This window comes from Crocodylus siamensis, chromosome 5 (assembly GCF_052110815.1).
Source record: "Crocodylus siamensis isolate JL-2025a chromosome 5, ASM5211081v1, whole genome shotgun sequence".
NCBI classification, from domain to species: domain Eukaryota; kingdom Metazoa; phylum Chordata; order Crocodylia; family Crocodylidae; genus Crocodylus; species Crocodylus siamensis.
In genome coordinates this window covers 119,921,085-119,938,520 of record NC_143399.1, presented here as the reverse complement: position 1 = coordinate 119,938,520, position 17,436 = coordinate 119,921,085, and the positions used below count along the sequence as shown (strand labels likewise).

At 39.7% G+C, this 17,436-nt stretch overlaps 1 protein-coding gene across 2 annotated transcripts in view; it reads left to right on the top strand.

Moving 5' to 3' along the window:
- The window catches only part of SUGCT (succinyl-CoA:glutarate-CoA transferase), a 538,710-nt gene that overhangs the window by 445,249 nt on the left and 76,025 nt on the right, over window positions 1-17,436 (top strand). For both annotated transcript variants that reach the window (XM_090050066.1, XM_090050065.1), the window contains one exon: window positions 5,643-5,706. In XM_090050066.1, the coding sequence (XP_089906192.1) occupies window positions 5,643-5,706 (64 nt within the window). The remainder of the gene's footprint in view (window positions 1-5,642; window positions 5,707-17,436) is intronic.

Below are 17,436 nucleotides of genomic sequence, written 5' to 3'. Positions count from 1 at the left end.
TAAGAGAGGTCTCCTTTTTTTTCCCTAATCAATGGGAAAGGCCTAAACATATGTACCAGTGTAAGTGATCTTAAAAAATTACATTGCAAGAAAAGAGAAGAGTAATGAATTTTAAATAGAAAAAGTATGAATGATGCACGGTTCCCTTTTGATAAGACAAATGGTGCAAATAAGAACACCAGGTAAAATATGGAGAAACCTGGCATTCTTCTCTTCAGCTGATAAGAGAGGCTGCCCCTTCAGTTTCTATGATGACTCTCTATTGATTAAATCATTTAAAAATGAGATTGCATAAAAGGTCTGTTGGCCAGCAGATCCCCGTAGAATCTGATTTTATCCCTGACATAGATCAAAGTGTCAATCTTTGCAGAATTCCACCTGATACTAGCTTGACTTGGAAGCTGTGTAGCTCAGTCAGTAGGGTGACTGGCTACAGACTGGAAGGCCCTGGACTCGATCCCAGATGACAGGGGTTGGGGTTTCCATGCATTGTTTCCACTTCCAGTGCTGTCCTGATATAGACCCGGCCTCCTCTCCAGTGGGTACCAGGAGGAACCTGGGCGTCAAAGGTAACTGGAGTGTGGTGCTGACAATATCACCCCCTTCCTCATGCCAGAGTTAAAGAAACAGTGGAGCCCTGTGTCCATTGCCTCAGTGGTCCTCAATGGCCTGTAAACATGATACTCTTACCTTTACTAGCTTGATTCAAAATAGTATCAGATGATGGGGAGGAATCTTGCCTGGTCTCTAATGTAGTAAGCATAGATCAGAACATTTTGATAGAAGGGACAATGTCATAAGGAAGAAACTCCAAAATATCTGTATCCATATATCTGTGTAACATAATATTAGCTCAGTAGATGTTCGGTGGAGGGAGACACCACCACATTGTACATTTTGAGCCTGATTCACTACTTCATTACAATGGAATGAAAAAAATACAAAGTGTAAGACTACCAAACCAGAAAGGTAGGCCTTTGAATCCACTCTATACTTATTTTACAAGGTGAAAGACAGTGGAGAACCAGGTCTTTCCTCCTGCCTCCCCTTTAGTTCGTTCTCTGGATTTACCTTTTGCTTGATAGATAATGAAGGTAAATATTGTCTCTTCATTAGGATTGGATGAAAGAAAGTGGTTTTCCTTGATGATACGGTGTGTCCGTATGATCTCCCTTGTATAGGATGTATACAGGAAAATAAGAATGAAGTTCCAGTAATTTTCTATTTTGGGAATCCCAATAATAGGATCAAATGAAACAGGAAATTACACATTTCTTTGAAACCATATTGCTGTTGTGTGCAGAAATGTACAGGCATTGGCCAGATCCGTTTCTTACAGGGCTAATTTATAATCGCTCAATCTGTCTGAAAAAGAGAAGAGGAGAATAGAACTAAATATATTGGTGTGAAGATTAACTACCCTGGAAAACAAACATAAAAGTACTAGAGATATAGTACATTAGGGAAAAGCAGTCTGAGAGGGAAAATCATACGTACTCCAAAATTGGGGGAAGACATGATTGCATCTCATGAAAAGCTTCTGTAAAAAAAGAAAACAAGTTAGGTTAATAATCCTTATCTTAAATATACCAAAGGAAAAATGCTTTTATTGTTTATTTAGTGCAAGAATAGGATCTTTCTCCAAAAAATAGGAATTAGTAAAGTTCTTCAAGCACTTCTCTGCATTAAACAAAGAAACTGGAATCCATAAAGCCACATCATGAAAATCTTCTATCTTCAATTAGTTCTTAGTTTTACAACTCCCCTAGGCAAGTGCTCTTTTTAGACACTTATTTTAGGCCCCGATCCAAAAAAACATTTAAGGATATTCTTATCTTTAAGCATATGAGCATCCCATATGTTTCAGGTTAAACATGCATATAAGTACTTTGTTGGAACTAAACTTTAAAGAATTTACAGAATTGGCCTTCATTGAGGGAAAAAGTCTTAATTAAGGCTAAGAAGAAGTGGGCTGAGGTTGCAAGGTTTATTAGATAGCCCAGCTAAGTACAGTAGGACCAAAAAAAGAAAAAAAGATGCTTTCATATTTACTTGAATATAACATGATGCTGAATATAAGACAGCCTCTCAATAATTAGATTCTATATATGGAAAATGTATAAATCTGTTATAATTTTCCAGGCATAGGATCTATTTATTGGAGGTTTGCCGTGAATTTGTTCCCTTCCCACTGCCAGAGAAGGGAAAATCTGGGAGGTTAGGTAGCCCCCTTGCCCTCTGCCCTCCCTGCTTCTCCCCTCCTAAAGCTCCTTTCCTCCCTCCTTACTGTCTGACCTTGCTGTCCCTGAGCACATGAAAGTGAGAGCCAGGTTTGAAAACACTGACCTTGAAATAAGCATACAAATAAACCCATAGACTTCATTCATCCAGAACTTACGCATTTTACCTTTTTTTTTGAAAGTGCTGCAAGTTTTAGTACAGGTACTCTATAAACATACTTTTAAGCAGCATTTTTATATCTTCTAATATAGAGTACAAACTATGATTGATATTAGTTCAAAGCCAAAAGATTTACCATATAGTTCATTGGGCTGGGCCCCAGCAGGGTCAACAGCATTTCAAGCCATGGTGACCCTACAGCTCAGCACTGTGCAGTATGTGTGTGTACTCTAGATATATACCCCTCTACAACGGAGTCATGCTAATTATCTCCACATGACGGGAACTTGGTCTACTTGTCAAGAGTCCTGGGATGCTCCAAAAATGTATATGCAGATGAGGCTCAGGACAAGGTGGTCCAGCAATACTTCAAGGAGGCGAAACTAATCTAATGCAACAGGCTGAAAGGAGCGGGCCATAGAGGGATTCTGGGTAAACTATTTGGGACCCTGTTTGGTGATGTTTGCCTGATGTTTAAGGCTGGTGAAGAAACAGGAATCATTGGAAATGGGAAAGGCAGGTGCAACTCAGCTTTGGGAGTGAAAAGAAAGTGTTCAGTGTTGCAGCTTATTATAACTTGAAAAACAGTCCATGCTGAAGGGGAAGTGTGTGCAGTGGGCACTACCGGATATGTATTCAGATGGGCTGCATTAATTTATCCTTGTGGTAGATTCCCATTGGCATATCAAATGTAGTACTTTTGGTACCCAAGAGAGGGTGTTAGGGCTGGTTCTGGCTCTCCTTGTGCCTGCCTGGGATAGCAGTACTTTTAGGCCTGGTGCCAATTCCCCGCAGAGGGAACACCTGGGCCGCACCAATAAATAAATAAATAAATAAGTTCCCACCAGTATGTTTGCTGAATATGGGCCATGTGTTTTATAGTCATGATCAATGTTGGCTCCATTTAATCAACTTCATGGTTGGTTTCTGTTACTAAGCACATGCTCCTTTTGGCAGCAATTCAGTGATAGACAGTGTATTTAATGAGGTTTCCTTGTATGTGAATCTAAGTTGAGGGGCTTATCCCTTCATGCTGATTCGGGGGAAAAACTTCATCTTGTATTGTATACTTTGTATTTGTATACTTTGGGGGACAAAGCTGCATGTGCAAATGTAATGCCTTCCCAGATCTGGTGAACCTCCCTAAAGAGCACTTGAACTATTGATATACTACTAAGCAATCAAGTTCTCAAACAAGTTTTATTCCCTTCTTACATGCATCTTCTGGTAGGATGACTGCAGAGTGTTACAGAGGGTGATCCATTGCAAGTTCAAGATCAAGTGAATAGTAGTGGAAAAAACGAGAGTGCAAGTTACACATAAGTCTTTAATAGGATTTTGCAGAGTAAAGGTTTAAAGGTTTGATGCTGTTTCTTAGAATTTCTAATACTTATATGCATTATTTGAGATTAATTTATTTAAATATGAAAAAAAATCAAGGCTGTGTGAAAACCATCCAGTAGTAGTTGAAAGTGTAGTGTAATACATATCTTTTAATTGCTCTTTTGCCTTTAATCTTCAAATCTTTTCCCCTCCCCCTCCCCTCTTTCTCATGGGTTTGAATGTAGTGTGCACCAAGAAGACATGTTCCATGGTCAGTTTCATCCACAGTGACATGGAGGATTGTCTGGGAGGTGGAGTGCCAATAAATCTTTGGACATATGGCTTTACATGTCTAATCCATTGTTTGCTCTAGTAACAAATTATCCCCCCTTCCCTTGCTTCAATTTAGCCCTGCTGTGCAGCAAGTTGGGAAGATGAAGGCAGTGCTTTATCAACTCCTTTCCAATTATTATTAGTAATACATATTTATATGATGATGACACCCAAAAGCTTATAACCCCATTGCATTGGGTACTGTACAATTCTTGCTCTAAGGGCGTAAAACTTAAATGACATCAAACAAGTCTGGGGCTCTAGGTACAAGGTGCCAACAAATGAAGAATTGGTGCAGATTTATGTGAATTGCACTAGGTGCAAAAGTAGCAGCCTCTTTCTTTTCCAATTGGAATAAGAGAGATAGAAGGAGAAGAACAAGGATAAAAAAGAAAAAAAGGTGAAAGAAACATAGTCTTTTATTCATCTCTCCACCATCAGCAGAGATGGGCTTTTGTAGGCATCACAGCAGAGAAAAGAGCTGGTAGAAACAGTAGGGAAGTGTGAATGGCATAGAAATACCATGAGAAAGACAGGGAGGGAAGGTGAGAAGGAAGAAGGTGAAAAAAGACAGACAGCAGTGAGCTGTGGGAAAGCTCAAGGCAGATACCTGCTGGGAAGCACAGATAGGTAAGTGCAATCAAAGGAAAATAATTCAAGTCCAGGCTGCTTGAAGTTCCTGACAGAAGCCAGGAAAGATAAGGAATCAAAGTTTAAAAACTGAGCAAAGGCCTTTGTTCTCTCTCCTGATGGTTTGTCCCTGATGGCTGTCTCCCTCTGAGCAGGAGCAGGGAGATGGTGGCATTTACTTTCCTGGGCCCAAACTAGCCCAGTTTATCTGAATCTGAGATTGTGGAGTGCTTACGGGTGCGGAAAAAACAAAACAAAACAAACCAGTGCTTTACTTCCATCTTGGTGTCATCCTGCACCAGGGGCAACGCATGTCCAGAAGAGGAATCATGTCAGTTTGACCCAGCTCGCCCAGCATCTGTATAGCTGATGTGCTGAAGCAGGACTTCTTGGCACTTTTATCTAATATCTGTTTGGATCAGCTATTAGATAAAAGCACCAAAAAATCCCGCTGAAGCATACGAGCTATATAGATGCTGGGGAGCTGATTCAAACTGATGCAATATTATTCTTCCAGTAAAGTGCTGGTTTTTGGGGGGGTTGGGGTGGGAAGGGGGTTCCACATCTGTCAGCAACCTAATATCTATGCATTCAGTTCCACAGAGCTTATAAGGCTGTCCTTTTAGTAATATTAGAACTCAATTTAGGGTTAAAAGTGAGGGAAAAAAATACATGCCAGTGGCTTCAAATTAAGCTATATTCATAAAATCAAAATCTTTTGCTCACTTTTAGGTGCTTATTTAGATTTATAAAAATGGACAAGGTGTTTAATAGTAGGATATCCTATTTTGGCAATGCTGGCAATGTTGACCTGAAGCAAATTGAAAATGTTAATGTATGAGTGTATTTACCATGCTACCTGACAGTGACTGTACCTCTGCTCCCTGTTTACTTCTTCAGTGTAAGAACTTACTGTATTTATGGTCCTAGTAAGTGGTTCTTTTTATTTTTTCTAGGTGCTGCACAATGGTCTTATCATGGAAATGGACCACCCAACAGCAGGGAGAATCGCTGTTCCAGGTTGGAATATTTATTTCTTCTTTTTTAAATAGAACTTAAAAAAAAAGCTTCATGAAGTACTAAGTACTTCCAGAACTAAGCTTAAGAAGTGATATATCCTGCTATTTCAATTAAAGGAACAGAAGTTTGACTGACAGATGACACCAATGCTCATTTATGCTCCAATAGTGTGATGGGGTGGAAGTGGGTTGAAATGTGTGTTGGACCATCCCACCGTTTTCATAGATCAGTTCTCCTAAAACATGAACATGGACTCATGGATTTCATAATATTTGCAAATGCTCACAGCTAGAAATATTTGTATTAAGCTATCTGATAGGACATAGAAATCTGCTTTTGATTTAGATCTGCTTTGAGAGTTATACAAACTGTCCTTTAGGGCCTTTTTAATAGAAAAAGGAGGGGTGGGAGGAAGGGGAGTCTCACACTGGAGCATATTCCAAGACACTGTGTTTTTAGGATCATAGAAATTAGATAGCAGGGCTGACAGTAAAGATGTCTTGTTCTGAAAGGATTTCAGAAGGACAAAGATTTGAAGTTGCTATTTCTCTTTCTTTTTTTGTGATTGAGAATGGCTGAACAGAAGTGCCTTACCTGTGCTACCAGAGTAGTCAAAGTTAGAAATCTTACTAAGTCCAATAGGAACTGTGATAGGTAGATATTATTTTTAAGGAAATCTGGGACACTGCTCCCCTGCCCCTCCTCGAGCTGATCCCCACCCCAGGCAGGAGGAGTGGTTTCCAGCCCAGTGTGGCCCCCCCCCGCCATCTTTCCCCACCTGCAGACTCCAGCCGCTGGTCAGGAGAAGCCGGGCTGGGCAGTGTGGGCAGAGTGACACCAATCCAGGACTTTTGTCTCCATTCTCACCAACCAGCTGTGACATTGGGACGGCCTGTGACTGCCCCAGCCAAACCAGGTGGTATGGTCACGCTGGTGATAGGCATCATGCAGTACTTGTGAAAATCTCAACTGGAATCTTCACACTTGCATCCATTTCTGACCCCAGTGCCTTTTCTAATATTTGTCTAACTGTGAGGTGGTTTCTCTATGTGTTCTTCTATCAGAGACTTTGACTTTTCTTCTTCCATGCAGAGCAGCATTTCAGTTATATTTTGTAATACTGTCTCTTTAACATCTAATGTGAAAATTCCATCTTCTAATACAGCATACAGTTCTCATCAATTTCAACTGAGTTGTACACACGTGGCTGTAGGAAGAATTTGACCTATACAATTTCTCTTAGGTTGCACATCCTGGAGTCACACTGGGTTACAGAAAGAGTGATTAGAGAGGAATGAAGTTCATATCATTTCATCTTTCCTGCATGGATACTTTTTTATATGCCTCATTTTTGGTCTCTTTCCTACTTTCTATTTTACTTTTAGGCCTTTTCAGGTTGAGGAATTTAATTGAAAATACACTAATATGCCTCCACAATTGAAGTGGACTTTTTTGATAATGTACCTCCTGATGATTGAGTTTTCAGGAAAAAAGGAAATCTATTTTGTCTATTCAAAATGGAAAGGCAAACAAAGGTTTTGGTTTCATTTTTTTTTAAACCAGGTAGAAAAGCTTTGCAGATGGCAACAGGAAAAAGTATGTAAAGTTTTCATTTTGCATGCAATACATAATCTATCTTTGAGAAATAAAATACTCCTTGAGGGGCTAGGTTAAACTGCAAGAAGAGGAGGGAGATGAAAGGAATGTTCTAACAGTCTGTCAGCAGAGATAGAAACCACTGGCAGGAGAGTAAGTTTTCACATAGGCAAACTACAGTGCTTTCCAAATCCTTGGCTATTTTTTACTTTATTAAAACTCAAAACCTGTGACAGTGCATTGAAACGAAAATAAATCATCTTATTCTCTGATGGTTAGCCATTTAGATGGGCTTCTATGAAGGGCTTGTTGTACTGAAGCAGATGGCTATAATGATTATTGGACAGTTGAGCAGGAAAAGCAAAATTCCTTCCTTTCCTGGCATAGAGTAGAGGAAGGAGGCTGAATGAATAGAATATGGTTCTGCCTATAACTTAAAAAAGTGAACCTAGAGCTTGATTACCATTGAATGTAGATTTTGGGAGTATCCTATGTTTTCCTAGAGCAAGTGTTACACACACATTTTGGTTTACGAAGACAATTCACTTGTAGGTTAACCATTTCTCAATATCCATTTCAAAGTATTTAAGTGGTTTCAAATGTAATTATATTCAGCCATTCAATAGGGGCTACCTCCATTAGGTAACAACTTTTTACTAGGAATTTCATGAGGGATTTCTCTGTAAATGCTAGACCATGAGTCTCACTATTGTAAAAACTTGTATTCGTAATACCATTGGGGAAGTTGTGGGCCCAAGACAAAGCAAGGAAGCATCATCAGATAATATTCTTGGCCCTGAATTTGCATTCATAACTATAACACTGCTCCTTCCCAACTTGCTATTAGGGCTGTGTGAAATTTCACTGGCCGTTTCATTTTAACACTGTTTTGACTTGTTTTGAGTTTGAAACAGTGAAATCGAAATGAAACAGAGAGCTTTGAAACAGCCTTGAAACGAAACAAGGCAAGTCGAAATATTTTGAAATTTTCGAAACATTTCGAGTTTCAAAGCTCAAGCTGGGCTTACCTGCAGGGAAACAGAACTAAAGTAAAGGGAGGGAGGAGGAAGTGGGGGGAAGGAGTGCTTTCATTATTGACTGTGTAGCTGGCTAGTGACTGTGATCCTTTCCTGAGGTCTCTTCCAATCCCAGTGCTCTGGGGAAGGGATGGAAAAACTGCATAAAAGGCAGCGTTGTTTGAACTACCCTGCTTTCTGCCTTGGTATCACTTGAGCGAGGGCGCACCTTAACATACACACAGTGTCACCCACCCATGTCACGAGTTTTGCCTGTCAGCAGCTACAGGTGCAGGGCCCCAGAACCCCTGCACCTCTCTCCTTGACAGATGGCAGACTTCGTGGCCTCAGCAAGGGCTACCATGCCTGCAGTTTTGACTCCACTGTGGCTTAACACATACACGTGACATGAGTTTTTTGCTTTCAAAACTTTGAGGTGCAGTTTTCCTGAAGCCCCTGCATCTATCACCTTGAAACTTGGCAGGCTTCATGCCCTCACAAGGTGCTATCATTTCTGCAAGTTTCATCCCAATCAGGCTAGAAATGACAAAGTTATAGGCTGTTTTGAGATTCCCTGTTATAGTCTATGGGGAAAAATGTCAAAACAGCAAAACTGTTTTGATGAAATGAAATGGAACAGAGGTTTCAAATCGAAATGAAATTTGAAACGAAACCCTGTTCCGTCAAAACTGCCAGGAGTGACCAGGAATAACGGTCACAAGCTGGCAGAGGGTAGATATAAGCTAGATATCAGGAGGCGCTACTTCACAGTCAGGGCGGCTAGGATCTGGAACCAACTTCCAGGAGAAGTGATGCTGGCTCCTACCTTGGGGGTCTTTAAGAAGAGGCTGGATGAACACCTTGCTGGGGTCATTTGACCCCAGTGCTCTTTCCTGCCATGGCAGGGGGTCAGACTCGATGATCTACTCAGGTCCCTTCTGACCCTAGAAACTATGAAATGTAGATATCATGCCCATGCTGCACCAGCTGTAGACATAAAAATGAACAAGGAAAATCACCAGTAAATATACATTGCAGTTATCTAGCCTTGAGGTAACTGGGATATGTATCACCTTGCCTAGGTTTATGTATATTAAAAACGTGTGCAGTCTTCAGCTGGTTGGATGAAGAAGTAGGCAGTTCTGGCCAGTGCTACCAGATAAGGTCCCAGGAAAAGCAATTCAGCTGAGACACTGAGATTCTGCACGACTTTCTCTGTAAAGAGCAAGTGGTTCATCAGTCAGGTGAGGAACAGATTTTGCATTGTGGCATGCCATTCTTTTATCTCTTGAGATCATCTTCACATGCTTGAAGAATTAATCTGAACTCAATTAAGAACTGTGGTATAGTGTTTCATTTTGGCATAAACTCCTGGCCCTGTGTTCAGATCATCCACATTAACTAGTCAGTGTAAAGAACCATCCTTTTTTCATTGGTTTTCTTAAATTGTATTGTGTAAGCAAAAAATATTTTTTCATAATCAGGATTTTTTTAATTGTCTGGTTGGTGTGGTTTGGTAGAAATTACGTCACAGCTGTTTCTTTGTAACTGTTATGTTGTGGTCCTGAAAGAAGAATAGATTTCTGGTTAGGAATCTGGGAATAAAGAAACCTGGATTTCTTCCTTTTAGTTATGCAGATTTCTTTTGTTACATCAGACCAGTCATTTAACCTGTCTTTAAAATGCATGTTTTCCTGTCTTTAAAAATGAAGATTCAGCAGGGGTTCCATAATTCTTAATCTCTTAACATCTAAAAAAACTTTTTGATATCTTCAGAAGGAAGTAGTTATAGAAATGCCAAAATGTGTGTGTGTGTATGTGTGTGTGTGTGTATATATATATGTATATATTACATATTTTGTCCAGGCAAACAAGGCAGACTCGGACTGATTACAAAGGTGAAAACTGCTATTCAGTTTTAGTATATTCCCTCAGATGCCAGAAACCACAGACTCTTGTTAACTTTACACTGCATTTTTCGATCTTGAAGTGTGAGGGAGAAGGGAAGATTCATAGGACTAGATATATGGTGGCATGCATTCATCAAAAATCATCCTGCATTGAGGGATTTTGCAGGAAATTAAGGAAATATGTACTAGAGTACATTGTTTCCTGCAGCTAGGGGATCCCACACTACAGAAACAATAACAACAGCATGCAAAAATTCCAGCAATTCTCTGCACACATCATTACTTGAACTTCTGATCCTGTCTGCTTCTCATCACACGTGTGTGTGTATGTGTGCACGCATGTGTGTGCATATGCACATAGCTGAAGTTGATTGAAAATTTTTAATTTCACTTCACTATTTATGGAGCATTAGAGACAAACAGCTTCACCAGCATTCCTGTTACCTCATTCACCTTTTTTAGACATCAGTGCTGAGTGTTTATGTCTTTTACATTTGCAGAGTTGATTTCAATTTTTAGGAATTCGGTACCATTACAGGAACTCAGCAGAAATGATGTATGTCATCTCGCTTGGCTAGCCTCAAAATACTTTTAAAAAAATCTTAATAAATTTATAAACAGCATATTGATACTGATTGCAAAACCAGAAAAGAGATGGTGGGGAAGGTAATGAGTATGTTATAAGTTTGAAGGTTATGCAGACGGATAAGGAACTGGTTTTATTTTTCAAATATGCGATATTGATATGTTCATTTTAGGACTGTTTCTTGTGAAGAATAGATAACAGACTTTATTAACCCTATGACATACATTTTCTTAGTATTTTTTTAAATGATTTATCATACAAGCTAGTACCACCTTAATCAATCCTTTCCCACATTTTAGGGAAGAAGTAAGGAATGACCTTCTAACTGATTAGTGGGACTTCTGTTCCTGGTGACTGTTAGAAATGGAAGAATTCTTCTCCCTTAAAGCCAGACTGGTTGTGCATGCATCTTACACTTCACTATAGCATTTAACTTCAGCACTATAGCACCGACTAGAACTAGGAATTTTGCATTGCACAGGGAACAGTGCTATATCCCCAAGCACTAAGCTCATCTCTGCTGGAAGTTTCTCTTTGCGGACCTTAGAGTTACCATTTAAATATCTCTTTAGTGTAGACGTTTTTCTTGCAGAACACCTTTCTTTCCAAGGGTTGAAAGCAAAATGCTTGCAGGGTGCTTTCCTCTAAAAAGGAAAAAAAAAAGCAGCCATGACTACAGTATACAAGATAGTAATCAAATACTGGTAAAATCAAATCTGTGAGTGAGGTCTGTATGTATAATCCATGGTTTTCCCTCTAATCGAGATTTTCCTTATGTTTCTTTTTTCCTCCATGCCCACTGGGTTACTCTCTGGCTTTCTTTACATTTATATCACAAACATTTCCAAAGATATAAATAAAGAGAAAGTATCACTTTGCTGTATTCAGTTGCACATCTGAATGAAAGTAAAGAATGAATTATTTAGGCAAACAGTTTGGTTAAACCACTGTTCTCATGCCAGCAGTGGTATATATTACAGCTGAAATGTTTGTCTTTGGAATTCAGTTTTGTTTAAAAATAATAACATGTTTATTGTTATTTTGAATAAAATAGTTTCTCAGATTTATCCACTTAAGCATCTCAGAAAGCTGTTTCCTACCCTCTTCCTGTGTAAGAAGCACAGCCAGGTGCTCAATGAGGGCAGGGTGTGTGCTTGTAAAGATACATATGTGCCTCTCTTGAGTGCATTGTAAAACAGTCACGTTACTTCAGCTCCCATAAATTGCAAGCGTATCTTTATGATCTTTAATAATTATTGGATAAGTAAAGGAATCCATTTCCAACTGAAAAATTTGGTTATGTTTAAACATTTAGACAATTTTACTTAATCTGTAAGACACTCTGAGGCTATGTATACTCATCCTCCATTCCCACCATGTCTTCCTAATGCAAACCCTGTTTCTCTTTTACAAAGGAGCTTTTAACTTACAGCAGTTAGTGCGTGGCCCTTTTATGGCTTTCTCCTCTAAATTAAATAGCTTTATATAGGCCTACTCAGGACTGGGAGGAATGACTGAATTAAACTATTGTGAGGTCTAAACTATTCATAGTTGCAGAGATCTGAACATCAGAAGTGACCATTAAATCCTCTAGTCCATTCACCTATACAATGCAAGACACACAATTCTGTTCGGGTATTGCTATACTGACCCCTGTAACTTCTGTTTGATGAAAACATTTCTTATTCAGAAAGACATCCACTAGTTCATCTGGTAGTGTCTTCCGGTGTCAAATCCAGTTATTGTCAACCATGGCGCCTGGTTGAGATCCTCTTAAGGGTACTGTGGGGTGCCAATCAATATTAGCACTGTTAGGCATGCAGACACCTGCACGTGATTCGCAAGACACACCCAGAGATTTCGAAGAGGAATCCATGCGTCAAAAATACTCTGACCTGTAATGGCCTATCTGAGTTCTTTGCAACAGAAGAATTGTTCTATTGTTTTTCTTTAGTCAAAAAAACAAGAGAAAACTGAGACCTGACATTTTCTGAGGGGTACCTTGAGTCTAAAACTGTTCAGAACCACTGGTCTAACCACTCTTACTGTTAAAAAGATGCGCCTCACTTTTTTCTTTTGAACTTGTCTGGCTTTAATGTCTAGCAGTTAGCACTTGGCTCATATATGGGTTTCTTCTATAGTACTCAGGATTTGTATTCCATGAAACTACTTACACAATAGAAGTCACCTCTTAACCTTCATTTTGATAAGCCAAATAGGTTGAGCTCCTTAAATTTCACTCTGTAAGGCATGTAGTTTAATTATTGAGTGTGTTTGTGGGAGGTGTGTGCTCACACACACGTGTATATCATACAGAGTGTATTAATGGAGAGAGAATTTTTACATATATACAACTTGGTGAGGTATAGTGTAACCATTCAATTAGCAAAATGAGGTCCTTAGAAATTCTACAAAGGGGATAAGATAGGGGTCACCAGAGACTAAGGTAGCAAACAAGTGAGACGTCCCTTGCAGCAACTTGGTGAATTTATTTGTATTTTACTATCATTTCACCCACTTTTTATTCTTGGGTTAGAATCTGACAAAAAAAGTGTGAGAAGAATTTTCTTTTTATGGTGACTTACTTTGCAAAAGAGCTTGTCTCTCTTCAGTTTGGGTGGCAGTATTTGCCATTGACTGGCCTGTTCAGTGATTGATTTTTATAGGGTAAATTATTTTTTTTGAATGCTCATTCATTGCAGTTACACATATACTCCATGTACCTGAGACAGAAGACTTTTTGCCAACTATGCCCACTTTGTCCAGCCATGCACCCCCACTATGCTCATGTTCTGCCCCTGTGGATAAAGGGCAGTCTGGAAACAACTGCCAGACGGACTCCATGGGGCTTCACCCCAGCATGCGGGCTTTCCCGGGCTCTGTGTTAGGCCCATATGTGCATTGTGGAGTGCTTCATGATGGGGTGTGGGAGCATGGCCCAGGAACACAGGTGCCCAGGAAAACCGATGCCTTCCTTCCCTATGCCCACTGCCTGCCCCCAGCTCACAGATGCCTGTGGTTGACAAATGAAGCAGGAGGGGATTTTGGGGTGTGGTCACCCATGCCCAGCAGCTAATTGGGGTGGCCTGGGTACTTGGCAGTCTCTGGCAGCCCAGGGAGCCCATGGGGGCATGCTGGAGGGCCTGCAGGAGCAGCCCTCACCAAGGGCAGATGTGTGTTATGTTCGTGATTGATCTAGCCTATGCTGCTTACAGAAAACCACGTAACTTAGATGAATTCCACCTCGAGCTTTTTGAATGTCTGTACCTAGCCATAAGCAGTGATCATATTGAGATAGTTTGGATCCATAAGTAAAACATTGTCACAAAGGATCTTGCACAAGGGAAATCAGTTAGAGATCTGTTTTATATAAAGAACAAACTGGTTCAGATCTCTCAACAGGATCAACAGTTGAGAATGAAGACCAGTCTGTAGATGAAGAGGTATATTAACCTGGACCCTGTCATCTCCATTTTAAAACTTAGCAGAAATTAATTAAAAAAAAAAGGTAGCAGAGGCACAACAAATTCCTCCAGAGGAAGTATAGGAAACCCCACACAACTCACTGGTTATTCTTCACAGTTTAATGAACAATAAAATTACTTTCTGTTAATAAAGCACTTTTTGAATCAGAAAAAGCAGTGCGACAGATGTCTGCTACTATTCTTCTATGGAACCTAGGAAAAAGTATAATATTCCACCCAGGAAAGCAGAATATTTCTATTAACCCCCTGTTCCAAATTCACTCATGTTCACATGAGTGGCCAATGTTAGGCATAAACACTAGCATTTGAAAAAAACCCCAACCTAAGTACCTTTTAATAAAGAAACTAATCAATTGGAACTTTTTGGGGTGAAAAAATTACTTGTCGGCAAGTTTACACTATTGCATTTCGAAGGACCAAATCTCCTGGCAAAGTATTATTTTTATTAATTGAAATATGTTAGTGAAATACACCGGCAAACTGTCCCAGAAAAACAGGTATCGGTGCATGCCTTTCTCAATGAAGGTAAGTTATTAGTAGTCTATGGGAACCACTGCAATAGCAAGATGCTCTTCCTGTCTTCAGTATTCCAGCATTCCAAAAGATGTGGAAAACTTACCATTTCAGAGCAGTAGTCTTCTCAGGAGGTAGATGAATGACTCCGTCCACATGATGAAAGAGAACAGGATCATACTTTATTCATTAGGAACTTACACACCTGCAATAAAGAAGTAATTTTATAATAGAAACCCTTACCGGAAAGACAGAAGACGGTTCCCTCTACATTCTGATATCAGCCTTTTTATGACCCACCTAGAAATCATGAGAATCTACAAAAAGGAAGGCTACTATAACTACTGTAATTGCTGAGAAATGGGCACTGGGAGTTGTTTGTACTGGTTATACAATCCAGTTTCACATAGTACCCAATCCCAGCCCACCTTCCCTCTCCCTTTTCAGGGGCCCTTTATTACAGTTCTCTCATGAAGGCGGTTCAGTCTCTTTCCCAATAGGGTGCATTTTCCTCTAACAAAGAGGAGGAGAGTTTTCTTTATTCCACATACTTTTCTCTCTCCAAAAGAAAGGAAGTTGGTGTGCATTTGGGATATCAGAGAGCTAAATGCATTCATTCAGTGCTTGAGGTTGAGTATGGTTTTATGCATAAAAGTTTGAAGACTCAGAAATTAGTGCCTGTTTTGTCAGATCACTCTGTCAACAGTATATTTTACAGGATATTCAAACCACACTCTCTGATAGTTTCAGTGGACATTTCTCTAGGGATCACAAATGGGAACTCCACAATTCAGTGATGGAGTCAATTTTCCTGTATTAGGGTCATCCAGCTGTGGACCTGTTTACCAGGCATGTAAAGAAATGTCCAAATTACTTTTTGCTCCAGTAATGGTTAGGATCAGTGTTCTTTATGGGTTTTTTTTTTTCTGATTCAATCATTAGGTCAGTTAATACATGCATTCTCATGAATACCATAAGTCCTCAGATCGCTGATTTTAAAATCAAACTGTACAAATACTTATTATTTTAGTAAATCTTATCTGGCCTAGGCAGTTTTGGCTTCCACGCTTGTTTCAGTCATTTGTCTATTCCCCTTTTCACTTATCTGTTAAATTGGATCTCCTAACTGAGGATAAGGTTTAATGCCTCAGTCTTCCTTCCCTGCATTCAGCTCCTTTTTAATAGATATGTGACCTGAAAAACCACATTCAATATAAGTTCAATAACTCTTAACTAAGGAAGAAGTCTACAAGGAGAATCTGTTGAAATGGAGAGCAGTATAAACTGCTATTTTGGCCCACTGATATCATCATTACCAGACATTGTGGAATATCTATCATCATTGAAAACTTCACATCTCTTCTATAACTCTGTTATGCTTGGCAGCCCTTAATGCCTTCTCTTCATCAATGGACAACTTTACTGTGTTCTTGCACTCAGTCATAGTAAGATTTCTAAAATGATTTGTCAGTCTTCCCAACAATATGGAAACCAACACCATTGTGGCAGCTCAGTTTGGTGCTTATAACTCATAAGCTGCTCGTATTCCATTTGAGCTCAATGTTGCATAGTGGTTCTCTACTTCTCTATAAAGGTTTTTTTCATTATCCCATACCATCAGTTGAGAGAATATAGAACACTCATGTTAGACCTCCGTTATAGTATTCTATCTTGATGAACTTTTGCTTACACCAACCTGAAATTTGTACCGAAGATGCTTTCAAAATTCAAAATGCTTAATCCCTTGACTGTATTTTTCCCCAAAGAACTTGTGAATCAGTACAAAATTAAATTACTCACCTTAGACATTGGAAGAGTTTTGCAGCAAATGAAACATGAAATGTCAGGGCTGGTTGTTGCTCCAGGTGAAGTTGGAGTCAGAGTTCTCCAGGGCAATAGATTTGACTGCACCAGGAACCACCACTTGGGTTGGGGGATAGAGAGAGGAGAAAGGTAAGTGGCTGCCAGTGTCAGAGGGAGGAAGAGGAGGTAGAAAGGAAGAGAGCTTACCTCCAGCTTTAGAGAGAATCACCAACAAGTCAGGGAGGGGGACATACTGAACTGAGCTGCCCATGGGCCATGGGGTTGAGCACTGTTTCTCTAGGAGATGCCCTTCTGATCAAATGGTCATCTTTTTTGGACATCTTTTCCAGTAGGGCAGTCTTTCAGTAGGTCAGCAGTTGAAGACATACAAGGGCAAATGCATGACAGTGAAAACAAGAGTAACCTGGCTCTGTATTAGGTTGTGTTAACAGTATTGTCATATCAATGTAATAGGAAGTGATTCTTCTACTCTGTTCAGCACTGGTGAGGTCTCACTTGGAATATGGTGTCCAGTTTTCAGCACCTCATGCAGCTCTCAGATTGGACTATTCAGTCACATGGGACACTGCAAACCGTCTATGTCATAGGCTGCAATATCCACCATCTCCCATAGATGAAAGGATGCCAAAATGTTTCAGCACCATGCTTCCAGAAAAAACGGGCAAACTGGAAAGAGTTCACACGAGAGCAACAAAAATTATTAGAGTTCAAGAAAACATGACATATGAGGAGAGTTTGAAGGGAATCGAACTTTTGTCTTGAGAAGAGAAGATGGAAAGGTACTTGATACCCTTTCAAAT